General features: G+C 42.3%; 2 protein-coding genes across 2 annotated transcripts; both read left to right on the top strand.

Moving 5' to 3' along the window:
* The first annotated feature begins 1,775 nt into the window (after positions 1 to 1,775).
* On the top strand, positions 1,776 to 15,633 carry sh3bgrl (SH3 domain binding glutamate-rich protein like). Its single transcript, XM_064328343.1, has 4 exons — positions 1,776 to 2,028; positions 10,824 to 11,009; positions 12,705 to 12,785; positions 14,382 to 15,633. Exons 1-4 carry the CDS (start codon positions 1,984 to 1,986, stop codon positions 14,415 to 14,417), a joined length of 348 nt encoding a protein of 115 aa, XP_064184413.1. The 5' UTR covers positions 1,776 to 1,983; the 3' UTR covers positions 14,418 to 15,633.
* Positions 15,634 to 19,519: 3,886 nt separating this feature from the next.
* On the top strand, positions 19,520 to 21,895 carry si:dkey-237j10.2 (uncharacterized protein LOC568721 homolog). Its single transcript, XM_064328342.1, has 3 exons — positions 19,520 to 19,675; positions 20,128 to 20,289; positions 20,424 to 21,895. The coding sequence occupies exons 2-3, from the start codon at positions 20,142 to 20,144 to the stop codon at positions 21,116 to 21,118; spliced, it is 843 nt and encodes a 280-aa protein (XP_064184412.1). The 5' UTR covers positions 19,520 to 19,675; positions 20,128 to 20,141; the 3' UTR covers positions 21,119 to 21,895.

Genomic DNA, 21,895 nt, shown 5'->3' on the forward strand with positions numbered 1-21,895 from the left:
GGGAACGTTATCTTTTTTTATTAAGGGGAAAATCATATCTCTGAAATAAGGCGGGGTTACAACAATACACAGAACGTCTCAGAATCGCAGAAATAATAAATTGGTTGCTATCAAAAGCATCCTCACGGGTAAGTGGTCCATATTCAAACAGTGCTTAGTATTACATCGAATGTCACTGGGAAAACAGAGACGTACAAACTACCAAAGGAAGATTGCTGTGTCTACTTCCAACATGGCGCCCAGCCTGCTTGACACATTCTTGTTTGGCAGCTTAACCAAATTCCTCCGTGGAAGAAAACCCTTGGAAGGGGTTTTGAGACGCAAATTCCTATTGGCGGCCGCAATCACTTACCTTCTGGAAGTGTATATAACCTTCACCACGACTGGACACTTCGAAAAACGGCTCCCCCCACGGCCATATTGAGACACTACAGTATTCTGATAAGTGCCTGATCCCCTTTGGTGTCTTTTGAGACACTTTTGTTTTGTAAGTAGTGTAACGTCTTTAATCTTTAATATTAAAAACGTGTGAATTTATTAGCACATTCCTAGAATAATTGTCATTATATGTATGCCATAATTTCCTAAAACGGTTTCCGTGCGTGTTTTCTTAATTTTTATATAGGCCACGAGTTTGGTCAACGCAATTTATTACTTGAATAAAATGTTTTATCTCATAGTTACTGTGGCTAAATTTGCCATTATAATTCGAAGAGTCTCGGCCAATGAATATGACATATATTCCGACCTTTCCAAAATTAGTTAAAAAATGTATAAGAGAATGCTACAGATTCAGCGAACCTATGTGGCTAGACTGCACTTCCAGAGGAAATATTCAACAACAGTAGCCTACAAATATTTATTTATTAATTGATTTATTTTCGTTTTGTTGTGAAACGTATAAATAAACCCAAATCACCTGACATACAAACGGATAATTAATTAACCCCAGGTTACTGCATTTTACTTGTTTTTATTAATTTATTTTTATAATGTGTTCAGAATGTGTACAAAGCTGTGCATAGTATATGATAGTGCCTACTGGTATCTATACTCGAATAGTAGCCTACATTTTGGACTATTGCGTGTTAAATTTTGTCGCTAGAGGGCGCCTCAATACAGCACCTGGTGATATAATATGCCGTAATATTTAGTCTTCCAGATTGGATCATGAACTAGACAACCTAAAGATTGACTATTCATTTAGAATTAACCACGATATAATATTACAGCAGTTGTTTTTTTAGTGGAGGCCGCTAAATTGTAAAAGTTCTATTAACTACCTGTACGAACTACCATTGCAAATACTACCTTAAATTAGGCAAACGTTAGGCTACTTTTCTTGCGTTTGCATAGTATTTGCCTTTAGGCGCATGCATGTCCCATCCGGAGCTAAAAGGTGGATAGCCTAGGCTACTTGTCATGCTTACGCACAAAATGCACGCCTATTAAGCCATAATCAAACGTTAAAATGTGTCCATAAAGTATGGGGAAATAATCTACAGGCTAAACCTCGCTTAGCCTACCCTATCCATATTTGAATCATAATTTGGAGTCTTACTTTCTTGAGTAGAGAAACTATTAAGTTATTTTGGGGCACTTTATACAATGTAAATGAGAGAACCGTTCTTAAATTTGACGGTAGGCTACCCGTACCGACAGACACAAATAAAAAACTATAGACACCTGCAAGAGGAAAACGTTTTCCGGGTTTCAGTGTGTATTGTAGCCCCCCTCCACCCCACCCGAAAAGGACAGAAAGGAGAGGGGAGAGAAAGGGGAGGAGAGACATAGAATTGAAACGCAACCAGTTAGCAAGTTTGCGAGCTAAACTGCTCTTCAACGGAAAAACAGCGCTGCGAGAAATAATTTTTGGCAGGGGGAAGTAGTTTTCATTTTAGTTTTAATTGCCATTATTGCAACTATAGCTACAGAGCTCAACTGAGAAAATAATTATTGCACAAGTATCTACGAGGGATAAAAATGGTTATTAAAGTTTACATAGCATCCTCCTCAGGATCTACGTCGGTAAGAAAACTTTGCTACATTTTTGAGTAGCCTAGCTGGAGTCGCCTTACTGTAGTGTGACTATTATGTTTGCTTTGAACTATTTTGCAAACAGACTTTAGTAATTGGATCGGCTATGATCTCTTAAAACGAAGGGCTCTGTGCTTGAATTGTGGGCTAGGTGATGCTGACAGATTCAACAGCAATATACTAATGTGTATTGTTAGCTATTATAATTAATCGTATAACGTTATTCACCGCCTGGATTGCCATCAAATGGCAAATATCTGAGGTAACAATACATTTTACACATTTCTCAAAATTTTGATTGTTGCGGTTGTTAGATACTTTGGCACATTTTATTTATCTTATTGGTGAAAAACTATATATTATATATATATATATATATATATATATATATTTTTTTTTTTTAATTTATTTTATTATTATTATTTTTTTTAAAGTAATATGGCTCGTTCTATTACAGTGAGTCATATTCTTACTCGTTCAACGAGCGTACACTTTGCACCTTGACTAGGCCTGTTCATAGTAGTCTTGCATTAAAAGGAACGCCTACGTACTGGAACTCAAGGGGCAACGTTCAATAAATAACACTAAATAAGGTGCTATTGCTGCAAGCCACCAGTCTCTCCGCTCAGCCTCGAGGTCAGAGAGCCTGCCTGTCGCTTGTCCACAAGCTTGTGCAGCCTAATGGGAACTGTCAAGTGCGAAATGACAAGTGCCGACGTAGCGCATCGAAACTTCTGTAATATGTTTCTGCGTTGTGGTGCGCCTTTTTTAGTGAGATAACAATTCAAGGAAAATTATGCACTTGTCAATGTGTTTTGTGTTCATGTGAGTCGTTTCTTGGATCTTGTGAATAAGAACAGGTCCATTTGTGATAATCCTCTTTAAAGTAACATGCTATTCTTTACTGTGTGTAATATGTGTACATTTAAGTTAAACATTTGCCAAAGAAGCCCAATTTTGACATGTCTGCAGCAGGTTAGCTTCAAACATCCAGCACTTCGGAGTAGGGCATCAATAGGTTTTCAGATGTAAAACATTGGTGGCAGTTGAATTTGTTGAATTGTCTTCTGTACCAGAATCCAGTGGTTACCACGGTGTGAGTGATGTCTTTGGTCTTAAGCTTCCAGACCTGCCATCTCGGTATCTTCAGAGAGCTGGTCTAACTGCCAGACTTTGAGCTGAGTCCCCGTTAGAGTTGTGGACCTGCATTTTAATCACAATGCAAACTCTACGATTGCCTGAGGTGTGTGATATCACCTGTAGATCAGCCCAAGAGCTGGATCAAGGATAATTTGTAACTCTTCTCTGTCTCTCACTCACTCACTCACTCACACACACTCTCTCTCTCTCTGTATCTCTCTCTTTCTCCATTACACACACACATGCACACACACACATAAACCTGAGTCTTTGAGCTGTTTTCACTCTGCATTCTACATGGTTATTATAGTTGTTCTTTTATGTGTTCACGCTGGAGGACAAAGGTAATTCAATCTGATGTCCTGACCAAGAAATCAGAACAGCGTTAGCACAGTTTAGGCATCGGATATCAAGAAATGCACCAAGAGTCTTGAGTGTTGTAGCATTTACTGTAGCTAGCCTACACACAGTGAGACATTTGAAATGTGCTCACTCATCCGTTACCTCGATAAATGCAGATTTAATGATTCATTCATCACATTTTTAGAATTCCATCACAAATATACTCCTTTCATAAGGAAATAAAGTCCTGGGAAAGCCAAGTTTTGTAGAAGTGGACATTTAGACAACGAGTCTGTGTTCGTCTGTCATTCTATCCGGATTCTTAAGATTGCTGCCTTTTGATACGGTTCGTGCGAGTGCACCTAATCAGCACTGACCGTATGCAGAGGGGTGGTTGCTGTGTGCTGCTGTTTCCCAGGCGTATGGGAGTGCAAACAGCATATTCCTCTGTGGCAGTTCCCTGTGTCTCTCCTGTATGTGCGCAGGTGAACAGGGTGAATGTGCCTATGCGTTCATCCCAGCCTCCAGTAAGGTCATGCTGGTGACCCCACCCGATAAGGGCGGCAGTCAAAACGGTTTGCCTCGACACCGATACCTAACAGTCCCAAAAGGGCTTAGCTATGTTGCCGTGGTAACAAGAAGTGTGTAAATTCCTGCCAGGTGACAGTTTAACCCTTTAAGGTACAAGATCACAAATGTAAAAGGGATGTTCTTAACTTAACAGTCCAATGCTGATGTTGCATCACTACCGGTAATTTCAAACAATGGAGTTCTAGAACACTGATTTAGAATTTTGAAGAAAAAATAACATTCTAAAAAACCTACACTTCAAAGGATTCGGGTCTGTGTCTTCCCATCTTTGGAGTTTTCTGAAACTCAATCTTGTCTCCAGCATACCTGCAGGGCAGCGAACTCATTGGTGCTCTTAGCAAAGGCTTTTACAGCACGCATGCAAACACCCGTACATGTGCACACAAGTAAACACACCATGCACAGTGCATGTACAATATGTGCACACATGCAGATGCACAACCATCTCAGGAGATTCTGTGTGCTCTGCCAATGAAGAATTTGATTACAGCACTGCCAGCTCAGGAGCGCTGTGGGTCTGAGCTGCAGAAAGTTAAGAGGATGCAGTGGTTTTGCAAACACTGACTGGGTAACACCTACTGTTCCTCCTCACTGCACCCCTCTTCTGCCACTGCAGATACCTCCTAATGCAAGCAGAGCAGAAGGGAATAGAATCAGATCTCTGACCCGTGTGGACCTGGCCCACAACCACTCAGTCCTCCACTTCCCAGTGCTCAGTGCTCACAATTAGGTCAGCTCTCAAATGGGGCAGCAGTGTGGAGATCCACTGCAGACAAGGCCTTGGGTCTCATTAGAGCCCCGTCTGCATAACTTGAACTGAGTTTGCGCTGAGTCACAGTCACAAAGACATAGGGCCCCCATTAACCAGAGTCCCCGCCAAGGGTGAGGCTGTGGCCATAGCAGTCTCCTGTGAGGTCCACTGATGAAACGATTGCTCCCCTATAGGGCGTAGAACAGTAGAGAGTCCTTGAAACAAACGGAAATGCACTATAAGCTCATACATCTATCCCCCACCCACCCACAACCCACAATATGCCTGATTCCGCTATTATAATGTGTACACGCTACAGTGCTGGGAATAATTGAGATCAATACAGGGTGCACCAGTCAGATTTGATTGGCTGTCTAACTCCACAAACACCAATAACCCCCCAGGGCTGCAGCCCAAAGGGGCTGGCTGTGGTGGGACTAGACCGGTAGCTTGTAGAGCCCTCTGCACCCGTGGTAGTTTGCATAGATTACTGTCATTTGGAGCTGGTTCATTTGCAGAGCACTGGGTCCACACCATTTGTTTTAAAGACTACTGTGTGCTGTCCTGCAATTGCATATTTGTGTTTGCTGTGTTGCACTGGGAATTTGTGCTGAATCCGTCCAATGAATATTAAAGAAAATAGCTCTAAAATAGGCATTCCTTATGTGGGCGTGACAGCACAGTAGACATATGGCTTCTCTTGCCTGGCACAGTCCAGCCAGGCTGGACACTAGGAAGGCAAGTGTTGGCCTTGCCCAGCTAACATTCTGCTCTGCTCCATGCTCAGCTGTGCTTGCAGTGTGTGGGAACTCTGCAGTGGGTCGTACATACCAAGGCACAGCTGGGCTCGTTCCATATGGAAGTGAGGTCAGCTTTTATGGACTCCGAGCAGAACTAGGCTCGAGGGCCAGAAACGTAGGCTGTGACTAGGCACATCTGGAGCCAGAGCGGATTTTTGGAAGCAGGCTCACACGTACAAGCCTGACAGCGGGAGGAGGGATCAGGGTGGATATAATGGCGATCACGTCACTGTGTAACTGTTTTCGTGGTCAATGTCCTTAGCCTGATAGCAAGAAATCAGGTGATTGAACTAAAACATCAAAAACAGATCAGGAGGCTAATCAGGAAGCATCACAGGTCAGCCAGTGAGAGCCATTAGTGAAAATGTCTGTGCTTTTTAAAGGCCTTGCTTTGCTCCACACAAGTTGTGCAAGTTGATGTTGTCTCATCAATAACAAATGCAGTAGCTTGGTGCATTCGTGGTCAAGCTTGTTCAGATGCAGAAGGTATTACAAACAGTTCTGAGGCTTGATTTTCCTGCATGGCACAGGTTGTAAATTAAGAAGTATACAAACTCTGTGTGCTCCCTATGGGAGTTATTAGAAAGGCTGTGCATGTGGAATAGTTAGCGTTAGCTTAATCACAATACAGTAAGCAGCACAAAATTTACCCTGTGTCCATATTTAATTTGTGTCCACACCCTGGTGTACCTCTGTGTATTTCAAAATGAATGGTGGTGTAACTGAGCATGTGTCTGTGTCTATGAATTTGTTTGTGTGAAAGTGTGTCCATGAGAAAAAGTGTACGTGTCTGGGTCTGTGTGTGTGTGTGTGTGTGTGTGTGTGCGCGCACACATTCGTGTGCCTGCCTATGCTGTCTTCAGCTGTGCTCTATCCCATACATCCTTCTGAATTAAATGTTCCTTCAGCTCGTCCCCACCTTCAGAGAGTCGGACAGATAAAGGAAGGCTAGTTCCCAGCTTCAGAGTGCCAGAGAGATAAAGTAGAGAGTACATCTGAAATGTCTTATTGTCACCACACCCATAAACATGTCCCGAAGAAAGAGTAATGGTGGAAAGGAAGAGCCTCGTTGCAGCTGCGTAGCAGACCTCTTCCCTGAACTCCATGCCACGGAATGCAAGGCTGAATCAGGATTGTTCTACTCAGAGGGCAGGGCAGAAGGTACAGTAAAGCTTGGACAGTGGAATGATGGGGTACTGGAGGACCTACTACACAGGCACGGGGAACTTCCCATGGCATAAAATCTCTGTTTTTACAGTAAGGGGTGAGACGGAGAACCCGGGCTTGGCTCCGCTCCTCTACAAATTAATTTAGCTTGGCTCTGGGACAATGAGGGCTCTGTGACTGGCGGCTCCAGAGAGAGGCAAGCTGCTCTCCCCTCACAGTCTCCGAGGGCAGGCTTGGCCTCTGTCCACAGATGCAGCGCTTTCCCAGCATGCTTTGGACACAGCGAGCAAGCCTTGGGCGCGGTGGCTTTTCAGTTTGGGTCTTAAAAAAAACCAAAAAGTTTCCTCAGCATCCAGTGAAACCAGCAGGTTTTTTTTCTTATTGGTTTAAGGGCCCTTGTTGGCTGAAGGTCCTCTGGCGGCGTCCTTGAATCAACAATTTTACAAAGACCCCGAGCCAGCCCTGCAGCTCAATGCCTGTTTCACTCCCGCATGGAAGACCCATTACATTTAAATACACACTAGAACTGCCATCTGTTAGAGCCATTCACCAGCTAGTTTTGAGCATGGCTCCAATTTGCATGCACCCACTGTTAAGTTTGTGGTTTTCTCTACTGAGCATGACACTGCATTAGTGCCAGCACACCTTCTGCTGCAATTATAATGCTCAGACTATTACACACACGCTTGCGGTTTGGATTGGATGCATTTGTAAATGTGTAAATATATTTGTGAATTGTTGTACTACATAGGGCGTGTAGTACTCTCATGCAGAGATGCATTTAGGCTGTATCTCAACACCTTCATTTGAAGTGATACAATCGGCTGTGTAATGTCATTGATGGTGCTTTTTGATTTTTTGAACTTCCACATCAGGTGTAAACTGTAATATTACTTTTATTTGTGACCACTTTGTCTCCTTGAGAGCATATCATGGTCATTTTTAGAGTTATGATACAGGCAATATGGTCCAATGATTCACTAGTTTTACAAATGGCAAATGACATAGCTGGAACTAAGGGATTATAATGGGGCATTATTTCCAAAGCCTAAAATACATGCTAAAATCAAGTCTCTGCAAATTAATCGTGATTTTCACTCACAAACACAGTCTTCAGGACTAAAGATAATATTTAATCTTAAGTCTCATCTTAAACGGCTGCAGAGGCAGGCTGTTGCTAACAGCGAGTGCAGCGTCCTGGCCTTCTGAACCTAAGTGTGGTTTGCACAGAGCCATGGGCTGAGGTGAGGGTGAGGGCCGTGCTTCTCGCTGTGCGGATGCGCGTGGTCATGTGGTCGAGGAGGCGTGAGGATTTGGAGCGGCAGGCGCAGACAGGCCTCCGCTTAGCTAGCCATATTTGGCGTGCATTTTACTGTCCTGCCTCCTTCCTCGACCGAGTCCCAGTTTCCGTGCTTCCTTCTAGGGCAGCTCTCCCTCCCCAGCCCCCCCCACCCCTCCTGGGAACAGCCTCTGCACAATCCTAAAGCAGTTTCAGCTGTTCCAAACCTCCCACTTCCCCCTTCTTTAAAACTGCACAGACATTTATCTATTCGCACAGTGCGTGTACGTGCGTCTTTGTTGCGGTATTGTGAACATCATGTGTGTTTCTATGCATGTGTATTTTCTTACATGCTTATAGTGTGTGTGTGTGTGTGTGTGTGTGTGAATTTGTGTGTTTGCATGTGTCCTTTCGGTGGCTTTCCTGGCCTGGTAATCGTGCCTTCCTCACGTCTCCCCGCCCCCCGTCTTTGGCCGAGCGGTCTGGAGGATCGGGAGCTTTCTGCATGGCTCTCCTGAGTGGGAACGGGGACTGAAGGCTTCAGTGTCTCGCCCCCCTCGCTTCCTCCCTCTGGGCCCTCCATGTCAGAAATAAAGAATGCCAAGTATTCGCTGACTGCGGATTCCTGTTTATTCCATTCCCTCTCAGTTTATGTGTCCCTCTACTCCAGTGTTATCTTTGGGGTCTGCTCCCTCTTATCTCTTCTGTGTCTGGAAGAAATGACTCTGTTGCAAGAGAGGAATGGATTAAGACCAAGTGTGCTGTACTGAGGACTGTTCTGTGTACTGAAGCTGCTGCCATGTGTTTCAGATGTGACATTGTGGTACTGATTGGCTAACTGTGCTGTTTTAATGAGTAATTAAGATTTTGAAATAAATAATTCCCACTTTTGCTATGAAGGAAAGTATTCAGTTCTGGTTCAGAAGTGTAGTATTCTTGTGGGGTTGTAAGTAGCTGCATTTACATTCCATTCCATTACAAATTCCATTCTTAAAGGTTTTCTTGAATTTGAACTAAAGCTCATCACTATCTATCTATTCAACACTGTATTTAGTGAATGGACTACAGGAAATTGCAGACATTTTTAAAATGCACCACAGTAACTGTGAGTATGACACTCACAGGAAGTTTAAGTTCTGCCGGAAACTGCGGTAACTGCCAAAACGGCATACAAAAGGAACTGTAGAGAACCGTTTTCAGACTTATCCATGGACATGTGTGTTGTCACCTTCATTGAATAAGCTGGCATTTTTGTAAAGCTCTTCTTTTGTCTGTCTTAAAAGAGGAAGCTTGATGCAGGTTGAGGAACTTGTGGCTGTTCACTATTAGCATGCACCAGTCTTGTACTTTGTCTGTATTTATATAAATTAGATGTTTTTCATTGCCTCTCCAAATTGTGAAAGTAATGTGTAATTTAACTTGCATTTAATAATTTTTTTCTTATTAGTCCTAGACTAAATTCAATTTTGAATGGAGATCATCCATACAAAACTAATCTTGTTTAGTATAGGACGAGATTAATCTGTGTCTGTCAAACTGGCCCTTATATAAATTATATAAATACAGATTCTCAATGTGTAGTTATTGTAATTAAGCAGCACTTTTCTTAAGATAAGTGGTGAAATATGTAAGCCTACTGTATTAGAAGGTCCTTTTGTTTGAAGGCTGAATGATGTTTAATGTTTTGTCTGATGGTGGCTCTGATCTGCAGTGCTCCAAGGGGATCTATTTGCCATCCTATGGCTTTAATGAGGATATAAAGAGGCGGCCCAGTGCTCTGGAGCACACAGCTGTGACTGCCTGGGGTCTCTGAGAGAGGATCGTTGGTCGGGCTGGCCGCTCCTGCCCTTGCTCCAGTTCAGATCTGGGCCTGTTTTCTCGCTGTAAAATCCGCTCCCCCCGCTGTTTTCCTCTCGGCTAACGAGGACCCGGGGCTTAATTGAACCTTGTTTGGTCCCGTTTACACTGCGTTTCCCGGCGGGCGAATTATGCGGGCGCCTGCCGACTTTCCGGGAGGTCACCGAGGAGTCAGTCGACAGCCGCCAGAACCCCCAAAGCCCCCATTTTCCACCCCATTACTGACCATCTCTTGGCACTCTCATTCCGGGGTGACATGCCTGCTCAGAACGCTCTATGTCAAGAGGAAGGGTGAAAACCAGCTCCAAGAAACTGGAAGCCGTGTGCACTTGGTAAAAGCAGAAATCAAATGATCTGTTTCAGCTGTTCCCCTCTAGGGAAGGAGTCACCCTGGGCGATGTTTGTTCTCCCATTTGCTCATCCATGGGGAGTTCAGAGGCATGAGTGAGCTTGAAAATGTCCACTGTGAAATGTGATGTCACTGCCGCGGAGCGTGAGTAAGCGGTCAGTTGGCTCCATTACGCTTGGGCCCCTATCCTTTCGTCAGAGTCTGAACCGTATCTCTCAGGCCATGCAAACAGTGAGAGCTGCAGCAGCCCCACCCCCTCTACACGGGCTGATGACGGTTATGATTCCACACTGAAGCCAGCCCTTAGTGTAGCCGTTTTAATCTTTGAAATTATTGATTTTTTTCTTTTCTTTTGTTAAGATTACCACATTTCAAGGCATGTGTTTTGAAATTTTAGAAGTGTGTGTCAAAGCTGTGAAAATCGCTGACTCACTGGGGTCTTATATTTGGTCGATAAGGGCAATTTTGCTGTTCTCTGACCCTCTTTGACCCTGTCACCCCCCTCTCCAGATTAAAAAGCAGCAGCAGGATGTCATGGGCTTCCTTGCGGCCAACAAGATTGAGTTTGAGGAGTGCGACATCGCGGCAAATGAGGAGAACAGGAAGTGGATGCGGGAGAACGTTCCGGAAAATTCCAGGCCTGCCACGGGGAACCCTCTCCCCCCACAGATCTTCAATGAGGCACGGTACTGCGGGGTGAGTGTGTGGTCGCCATGGGAGGGGGTGTGAGGTACAGGGTCCTCACCTCCAAAAATCTTGAAAAGCGCTTGTAGGTGGAGAATGGAAGGCTGTGAATGTGGCTGGTACTCTGCAGGAAAAGCTTCTAGGAGCTTGATTTTCAGTCGATTTTTGCATTTTTAGCAAACCGTTGTTAAAACGGTGACATTACTGATTTGGTTTGCAAGCCATGCAAATCTTCTTGCTAAACTGTGTGGTTTGAGGTGGGTATTTTCAGTTAAAAACCCAATAGGCCTAAAGTTTTACAAAAAATGTAAAATTTTATTCATTTACATTTAAGATCCTTTAAAATTTGCTAAATGTCCTTAAGGGGTGTACAGGAACCACAGGGTTCATGGGAGTAGGATTGGCTTCTCTCCTTTATTTACTGGACATCTATAATTCATTCTTCTGTGTCTGTACAGTGCCATAGGCCCTCACCCACAGTTCATATCCCCATTGCCATCTCTTACCACTGCCATCCAATATCACATCTGACTAATAAAGAATTGTTGGCTATGCGGGCCCTTCATGAGGTTTACAAGGTCAGTAAGAACAAAACAGGCTTGTCAGCCCTTTATATATCCTTCTGTTCTGACATGTCTTCAAGTAGTGTACATTATAGCAGTAGTCTGTATATCATTGCCTAAATGTTGTCATGCATGGTGGAAGCAGAACCCAAACTCAAGTGTGCCTGCATGCAAATGAGTGTGGAAAAACAAAGCAAACAGTGTTTTACAAAGTGCACGTCATGCTAGGTGATGATTGCACACCTCTGGGAAGACCTGTGTTTGTGCTTTTGCTGTGACCCTGTGCAATCTGTGGCTTTATAGTTGCAGCCCCCTTTGGGTGGGTTGCATGGCTTCATAGACGAGAGAGGTGTGTCTGGAGCTCTGAGTGGGCGGGGGGAAAGGAGAGGCGTGTCTTCAGAACTTCGAGTAGGCGGGACTCTCAGGCTAACGAACAAAGGAACTACAGTAGAACCTGCGTTGTGAAGCTCAGTGTTGCAGGCTGAGGGGATGCGTTCTGAATTTGCATAACCAGTGACGCATTTTCAAGTTCCTTATTAGACAATACATTGATTGTTTTTGTTATTATCACTGATGCAAAAAAGCAAGCATTAAACAGCAACACATTGATAAGAACTGGAAATACACTTCTCCCTCAGTAACTACCTGTTGTGTCCTGTTGTAACCTTATCATGTAAAATAGCATGCTTTAAATTAATTTCACAAGTTGATGAATGCATTTATGAATTTACCATGTGACAAGAAGCTGGTGTTAAGCAGGGTAGGCAGAAGCTGTCTGAAGATGACTGTTCCATTTTGAATGTTCCCTCTGCTGTGTCTTCTATGGCTTGACTCGCCCTTATCTAGCTTTGCACTCACACTCTGGTCTGTGTATCCTTCTACCCTGCAGTTTTCTCAGTCAGTAGTTTTCATTTTCTGGAATCAACACACATTGTGTGATTATAACTTAAATCTAGTATTATACTATAATAATTATAATTGTTTTATTTATTTTATGTGTATGTATTTATTTATTTATTTTTTGAGGCATGCATTTCTTTTTTTGGCAAACAGTTGTCATCTGCAGACAGATTATTTTTAATTGTTTTTCCTCAGAAAGTTGAAAACTTTAGAGGTAAATGATTTCTGTCTTTAATTCCCACAGAATTATGAGGCTTTCTTTGATGCCAGAGAAGACAATGCCGTGTATGCATTCTTAGGCCTGACTGCTCCTCCAGGATCAAAGGTAAGTGGTATGCATATGCCTTGCATGTGTCTCAGTCTCTTATTCAAAACTGAAGGACAACTAGTTGTGTTCACTTGGTTTCTTCTTATGTTAATACTAGTACCATTCAGCTTCCAAAGATGGAGGTAAGCTTCTGTTTGATTTTGATTTTGGTCAGATTCACATTTAAATCTGGGTAAAACCTTCACATATTGTTTTTTACAAAAAGTGTTAAACTTCAATTTAATTCTTGTCCATTACATGGCTTACACCTTCTTACTTATGAATTTAATTTCCTGTCCTTGATATACAATATACATGACATCTATACCTTGCCAAGAAAAATAACACCTTTTATTTTTTATTTATTGTTTTGTTGCTTCATAGTTACAGATGCAGACAGTGTAGTCCTTTCTACACACTGCAAAAACTGCAAAGCAGATTTCTAGTGATCGATTGAGAGCTATCGCACAAGATGACACATATAATAACAAGTAGATGCACCTGATATCTGAACAGCAATGGTAGATGGATGAAAGTGGTTGATTCTAGATCCTGCTCCAAAGAGATACCTTTTAGAAAAACCTTTTACTCTGATTCAGATGAAAAACGGACAAAAGCGAAATCAGACCCGTTTATACTCATACAAGGGCCAAGCGAAGACATGCATGCTAAGATGAATTGAATACCTTCAATAGAAGATGCATTGAATGCACTGTCATGTGGTTCTCATCTGAAATGATCTGTCTCTAAAATCCAGACATTTGTTGGCGTGACAATATTCATGTGTAGGTTTCAGGGTAGAGAATTGAAAATGATGTATCAAAACTGGTATATCAGTAAAATTATACTCACTTACACACAAACACACGCACACACAGACACACACACTCACACAGACCAACAATTGGGCATTGGGCCAGAGCTATGTCCTTCATCTAACTTCCAATGGCAGCAGTTCACACACATGTACACACACACACACACACACACACGCACAGCCTGGCACGATGTGTGTACAGGAAAGGGGACAGAAGAATGTGTGGCAGCGTTAATAAATATTGACAGGCCTATCTGAACCAGGCTGACAGCCCCCAACGCTGTGTGAGTCAATGCTGTGCTGGAGAGTTATGGCAGAGCCCATCCCGGAGACACAGGGTGTTAATTAAGCTGAAGGCCCTGTCGCTTTAGCCATGCCTCGCCGACTCCAGCATCCCCAACCGCTCCATTCAGTGTGTGCTCTGGTGCCCCCTAGTAGGCACATGGTGTACTACAGCATGGAAGCCCTGGGGAGCCAGTATTTGGCTTTGTGTCAGATCCCACTGCTTTTTGGGTCACGGTCACATATAGACATATAAGAATTCCCTTTGTAGACTCACGGTTAACACTTAATGTTTGCTCTCTCACTCCATTTTGCCAGCTGGAATTATGTGTTTAAGAGGAAATGCATGCTTGTCTGTAGCTCTTGTGTAGAAATGGCAACTTTCAGGACGGTTTATGAAAAGTTCAGCGTTGTTTAACCTCGCTCTCACGATTGTATGTTCACAAGTGATATGGAACCACAGGAGAAGCTAACAGTCTTGCTTAATTCTGAACACATTTTCTGTTTCTCAACAGGAAGCAGAGGCCCTAGCCAGAGCGGAGCAGCAGTAGCCAGGAAATGCCTTTCTCAGTCCTTAGCACCCTCTCCTGTCAGCCTTTAGTACTGCAGCTTGACGAACAAGGAGCTGTGCTGGCCGGAGCAGCATTCAGAATAAGGATCCAGGCACAGACGGAAACATCCGCACCCTTTATTTTAATCCGCAGCTTTCTCCGATAACTCCAATCCGCTTTTGTCAGATATTATTAAATCACTAATCCCAGTGCTTGATGAACCGTGTCAGAATTTGAAGACAACAGTAGCTCCTCGTTACAAAGAGGTGGCAACACTTTTGTTTAAAACGATTTGCTTGTTCTTCTGAGTCTTGCTTTTGTGCCACAAATTTAAGTTTAAGTATGAACAGGCTTCTCTGTCAATATAGAGAAAACCATGTGCTGTAAAAAGTTTAGAGGAATGTCATTAACCATTCCTGAACGTATTACAAATAATACTACTTCTGCCATATAGTTTTCACAGAGAGTATACTGTTCTGCACCGAAGCAATGAGTGAGCAGCATATGAAGGGTACCGATGCTAGAAGTCTGTATACAGTCTTAATATGTCTTAACATGCATTTTTCGAGAAAGGAATTACTGGTGCCTGAAGCAGCTACCAGTGGTCTAGCCACAAAGGGGAGTGGCCCATTTTGGATGCAGAGGGCAGAGTTTAGTGCAACCCTAAACCCTAATCTCTAACCCTAATCCTCAATTTTTGAAGCGAGGCCACGCCCTGTTGGAACTAGGCCCCTCCCATTTGGAGCAGCTTCAGGTGCCAGAAATACATAATTGCATTTTCCTGTTCTTTTTTTGTATTTGCACCTTTTTCTATTAACAGGCAGATTAAAGGAGATAACCTTGCCAAAAAATACTGTTATTAAAGGAAGCATGGTCATGAAATCATGTTATTTTGTTGCTGTACACATTCTTGGTTTTGTATCTTTTAGAAAAAAATTACTTTGGTACGACGCCTAACGGATTTGTAGTAATAAACGAGTAATGATTGGATCTACTTTAATATTCACATCAAAGAGAAATAATAAGTTGAATATTAGGCAATAAACCACATGTCCTTATCAAGCCAGTACCCCGTGTAATGTTTTTGGTTATTTTGGGGGTAAGTACATAAATGCTTGTGGCTATAAACTCATTTGACGCTTCCACTCCTCTGCTTGTTGTCGAAATATTTTATGAATGTTTATAAATAAATAAATATGAAAAACATTTCTAAAAAGTTCTCTTAATCATTTGTGTGTGCATTTAGTCCATATTATTTTCAGAAATGTGCTTTTCGATGACTTGAATGATTTGGTTTCATCTGACTACCAAGAGCTTTGTGATGCTTTCACTTGAATTGGTGGCGTAGATGATCTCGACCTAAGTTTATTGAAATTTGTCCCACAAATAATAGCTGCCCTTCTTACCCATATTTTTGATTTAACACTTACTAATACTATCCACAAAATATGGAAGTCAACTTATGTGCTTCCACTATTTGAAGGGGAAGACTAAATAGTTTTGGTAATTATTGCCCCCATTTTCTAATTGTACACTAGCTAAGGTATAGAAGAGCATTCCCACTAAAGCTGAGGTAGTGTCCATGTGTACTCATAAATTGGCTTCCCAGTGTCACGAGGGTTCCCAAGACCTGAGCCAGGGCTTCCCTGATTTCCTGCATTTGCTGGACATCGCTTGAGTCCACCACATAAACCACACCATGGGACTCATGAGAAATAATTATTATATCCTCTAAATAGGCCAAGTAAGAGTGACGTGGCTTTTATTAAATATTAAATGAGATCCAAAGGCTGAACGCACAAGCATGATGATGACTGAAATATAAATGCTCTTGATTAAATAGAAAGCTCACAAGCTGTTGCAAGGTCTTAGAAATGTCACTATGATGTCACAACATGAAATTCAGTCACACGTAAACTTGACCTACTGGTCAACAAAATTTGAAAGAACCTAGGCTTGCTAGCATTTCGTATTTGAACAGCCAAAATTTAATTAGAAATGTATTTAAGAAATACACATTACAAACCCTAGTCTGCAGGATTCCGGCATCGTTTCAGAAAGTTCAAGCAGCTCGCCATTGTGATAAAATCAAATACAATCCAAAGGTAAAATACCACTAGAAAATGTCACAAATTGTATCCAGTTAAAATAGTGGTGTATGCATTGATAGTGCTACACTTAAATAGAAAGATTTATGTGGTGTCACAAAAGCTATGATTGTCATTATGATGTCACAACATGAAGATTCCATGTGAATTAATGGCCAAAAGTTCATAAACAACCCAAAAGTCAGTTTTAAAGCAAAACAATAGATCACGTATTGTTGTTGTCCTTATTGTTTTTGTTATAATTTATTATTGATGTTGCTGTTGTCAGTAACATCAGCACAACAACAGCAACAATAATTATTATTGATTCCTGTTCAGTGTTATTCTGACCTCTGCACCTGTTTTCTGTTTCCGTTGTGATATGTTGGTCTGTGAGAAAATTTAGCCCAGCCTATTAGTCTTGTGAGTTGCTTTGAACATCTGATAGATACAGTAGATAGATTGACTGATTGATTGATTTATTGATGATAGCCTTGGATTTTAATAATGTAGGCTCTACGTTTTGCAGTCACTTTTCAAGCAAGCCTGTATCCATGTTTTTGGTGTAATAATGGTATTAATGACTGACATAAAATAAAACAGGAAATAACCAATTGTTTTGAAAAATGTTGCATATCCCCTTTCATTGTGACCAGACTCGGTGAGCCATTCAACATTTTGCTCACCTTAGGCATTGTGGAACAGCAGCATCCTGGTGAAAAGTGGCAGATAGTAATGACATCTAAGGACAAAATCAAAGACAGAACGATACTCTCCATATCCAGCGTTCATTTTCATTGACTCTTAAGTAATATTAGAACTATTTATACATTTGTCAGACTGTTATTAACAGCAACTGAAGCCATCTTGGCATGGTGTATCCTGTATAGTACATATCTAGTGGAACTCTGTCTGGCCAGGAATGTGTGTGTCCTTCAAAACATTATGGACCGCCAAAAAAAAAAAAAAAAAAAAAAAAACTAATTCCAACTATTCAATAATCAGAATTGAGTCTCTATTTTTGTCACAAGTTCCGTAGTTACAGTGTCATGTGAAAGTATTTGCCCCCTTCCTTATTTCTTCTGTTCATACATCTTTCTCACACTGAATGCTTTCAGCTCTTTAGACAAAATGTAATCTGAAAAAAAAAAAAAAAATCAAAGCACAAAAATGGCAAGTTACTCATACATACAAAGCACTGTCTGAAAGTCATTAATTCAAACTTGCAAAAATCTAGGCCTGCCATGAAAAGTATTGATATCAAAATTGGGCCAGGTTACCAAAAACAATGTCTTGGCTCACATACATTAAACAACCTGTGTTCCAAAGCAATGCTAACTAATGTTTCCTAAATTGTTTCAAGTAACTTTAAAACCATAACAAATGTTTATACTATTTTGTTTATAAAAGCCCCAATTCTGAATTTGAGCAAGCAAGTAGGACCGAGGAATGAGTGCATATGTTATCTGACCCCCATATTTTCACCCAAGCATCAAGCATGTCACGAAGGGTCAATGCACGCAGTGCATCTGAACATTCACACAACTGAAATAAAAACTACCCACCATCTTTGGAGAACATTGAAGTGACACAGCAATTTGGAAAACAATAGCTGAAAAGTTTTTGCTAAAAGTTTTCACGACTTCCTTAAGTATCACATGCAATATTCCACATCATATGCTGTGCAGGTTTTGCGGTTCCTCTTCAGTAAAAGTTGAAGGTAATTTCAAGAAGGTTTTGAATGTTTTGGCAGTCTGAATGCATTCATTTTAAAAGTTGAAAAGGTGCAGTTGAAAACGGAAGATGTGTTGTACTGCTGCTTTTATAAGATTAATGTTCCGCCATGTATTAGTTTAATGACAGCATAATGTACAACCCATATGAGAAACCTTTTGATTAATTATAAGCTTAAGTAGAGAATCTCAGATGTAGAACACCTTAATGTCAAAAACTCATGGTGTGCAACGTAACATTTTAAAAGCACAACAATATGCCCTAGATATGATAAACATTAGGTTTGAAAAACTTCACATTATATCCTTACATCCTTAATTTAGCTACTCACAAAAGGTCACCCATCCCTGATTCTCAAAGAATAATTGTGTTTCGGTAGTTTTGATAGATTTTGAGGTAGTTTTGAGACATTTCAGAATCTAAAAAAGCCTTATTTGAGGCAGTCTGTTCATGTTTACTTAATTGTTTCTAACACTACACAGAGACTGTAACAGTACGAAAGGTCTTATAGAATTCTATAAAGTTGCTGATGATGTAGGCAGATGCTCCTTAGAGGGGAAAAAAGACTGAGACAGGTTTGAAATTTTGAATCATATTCAGGTGGATATTACTGTTCTGGATTTTGGTATGGTGTTGTTTTATGCAGGGACATGAACTTGGTTGAAAGATTGTCTTTCAGATGGTACATCAAATTGAGTTCTTTGTTTGATGTGACCTAGTCCGCTTAACAGAGGAATAAGGGAGTTAACCTTGGTTTTATGATCCCATTTCCAAGCTGGCTTTCTCAGTCTGTCAATCCAAACATTCATAGCAGACAACAGAACCTGGTAAGATCCTGTACTTTTCTCTCAAATTTAGTCTATAGTGCATCACTGCACTCTGCATCTTCTGCACACTGCTCAGTTGTGTAAAACTCCATCTGCTTGATTCCTGTGTCTCTATGTACTATATATTCAATGCTTTGTGGATGCGTCAATTCAAATGAGAAAAAAAAACAGATTTTGTTAAGGAAGGTATTGTGAAAAGTACTGGAACAGCCCTTTCACAAGTGGGCAAAGATCATTGGCATCCTCACACTGACGATGGTCACCGCCACCATGGAAAAAACAGTGTTGCAACCAATATTTTCCTTTGCTTATTTCATTTCTTTCTTTTCAAATCGCAAAGTAATGGCAAAAAAGCGGGGAAGGTGGGTGGGGGGGGGATTTTAGAAATGTTGTAAAGAGTTGTTCTCTTGCCATCACTTCCTTTTTCTAAAAAAGAAAAAGGCATGAGAGGCTTGATATAGTACACAGTTCCTGTTCTCTGCGCAAAAGCACACAACGCTTCCGCTGTCCTCAGTCCACACGCAGGCGTCAGGTTATAAAAAGTAACAAGTGTTATACAGCATCTCCTCATTCTGTCATAGTGCTCGCCATTGGCCTGGTCTTGGCTCCGGTAAGACTTTTAATCAAATGGTTTCTTGATTTAAATGTATTTCAACTCCAACAGTCAATTGTGTTTTGGATAAATGTTCTTTCTTTTATCTCTCAATCCACTTGTTTTGAGGTACTCTTGTGAATTAACTTTCTATTCTGTTCAATGATTGCTTTAAAGTTGTGAGAACTGGATTTTGCAGACATGGGAAAATAGTATAAAGCAGAAAATAGTTTGGTATTTTCATTTATTTTTAACTGGTGTAGATTTGTGTTGTTTAGATCTTTCCAGATCCATCCAGTACAGATGAGTGGTTGATTTAGTTCAGTCTGATTCCAGTATATGATGCCCTTCAGACTCTTGAGTTTCCTTTAGTACAGTACATAGCACAGACGGATTATATTGTTTTATATTCTGCATGCTTTGTTGATTCAGTTCAAACTGACTTGTGTTTGATCTTTCTCTCCTTTAAGTTGCTGGTGCAGGCATGCTGGGTGAAGGCTTCATAACCATGCTCCCATACAGGGAGCAAAGCAAAGACTCAGCTCCTGCCAGTCCCCAAAGCAGGAGCCCACTGTGTAGGAATCCCAATCAGAAAACCAAGTTGGGCTCAATCAGCCTTAAAGTGATAAAAGGTAAAAGTGTGTGTGTGTGTGTGGGGGGGGGGGGGGGCGCAAACTGCAATAACATCTAATGCACTACACCTGTCTCATTCATGAGAATTAATTAGAATTAGTAACTAATTATATAAATAATCTCTGGCCAACAGAAATGGAGGAGGTGCCAGGCTTAGAGCAGGGCCTGGAACAGATCAGGCCACCTCAACCCAGTCCGTCCGTGCTGATGCCCAGTGACCCGGCTGACCGGCTCATGAGCTTGGAGCTGTACCAGTCCTGGCACTGCCACTGCACCAGCTTCTGCAAAGACTACCCTGACCTGCAGCTGAGGGGGGACCACATGGTGGACAGGGACTCGGAGAGACTCTCGCCGCAGTACGTGCTGTGTGGGGGCCCACTGCACTCCCAGGACCTGGGGGACCCGCAGCCCCCGCAGCCCCCGCAGCCCCCGCAGCCCCCGCAGCCCGGGCCTGCCCCTCTGGGGCTGCAGGCTGTCTCAGACGACGGCTACCTGGAGATGGACAGCAGCATCACCCTGGACAAGAGAGAGCCCCTGTCAAACTCCATGCTCAACTGCTACCTGGAGAGCAAACTTCTGGAGGTGTACCGCCAGCACCTGCAGGACAGCCTGGCTCGCTCTGGCTTCCCCGTCAACCCCGCCCTGCTGCCGAGCGTGGTGCTGCCCTCCGTGGACCAGCTCAGCCGGCAGCTGTCCATGGAGCAAGGACTGGAAGTCAGCGTCGCCCGCAACGTCGTAACCAACTACCTGAGCTCCATATGCACCTGCACGGGTGCCACCAGCTCACACTTCAGCTCCCCTGTCCTGCGCATCTCCAAGCCCCTGTAGGGCCTCTGTCTGGGTGCAGCGGGCGGCCATCACAACCTTCATCAACAGTGTCCATTTTGAACCTCTCTCTGACCATCCCATCATGAATTGTCTTCTGAACTGTAGGTTGGAAAACCACCCCCACAGAAGGATTCTGTTCCAGTCAGCCATGAAGGTTAATGTTGTGGCGGGTTATGCTCTGCTCTGAGGTGAAGACCCAAACCCTTGCAGGCACCAGCCAAAAGGGATTGCGCACTAGCCACAGCAGTGGTCATTCCAACAGGAGAGCACTGCCGCGTATGCAGTCAGTAAGAAAAGCCGGTTTCAGTTCCTTGTTGTTGCAACACACATGCGTGGGAAGGTTGATGTAAATCGAAAAGCTTAAAAGTGTGACTGTGTGACCTGCTTTGGTCTCAGCACCATCAGACATACTATATATAAATTCTGTATAAACATCGGGTGCCATCTCTTATTGTGCAGCTAAAAATCATAATACACACAGACACGCGCGCGTGAACACACACGCACACACACATGCACACCATCACACACGCATGCACACGCACACACACACACACACACATACAGACACACACACCCAGACACACACACACACACACAGTGAGAAGCGTGAAGGCAGAGGAAACTGAAACAAAATAAGCCAGAAGTGAAACAACACAAGTTCCTCTGTCTTTGTTTTTACTTGATTGCATTTCACAAACTTGAGTTACTTTGAATTCTTTCAAGACTTCTGATGACTACCTTGTTTGTTCTGTAAAATAAATATTCATGCTTTTA

Source organism: Anguilla rostrata, chromosome 3 (genome assembly GCF_018555375.3).
Source record: "Anguilla rostrata isolate EN2019 chromosome 3, ASM1855537v3, whole genome shotgun sequence".
Classification (NCBI taxonomy): Eukaryota; Metazoa; Chordata; class Actinopteri; order Anguilliformes; family Anguillidae; genus Anguilla; species Anguilla rostrata.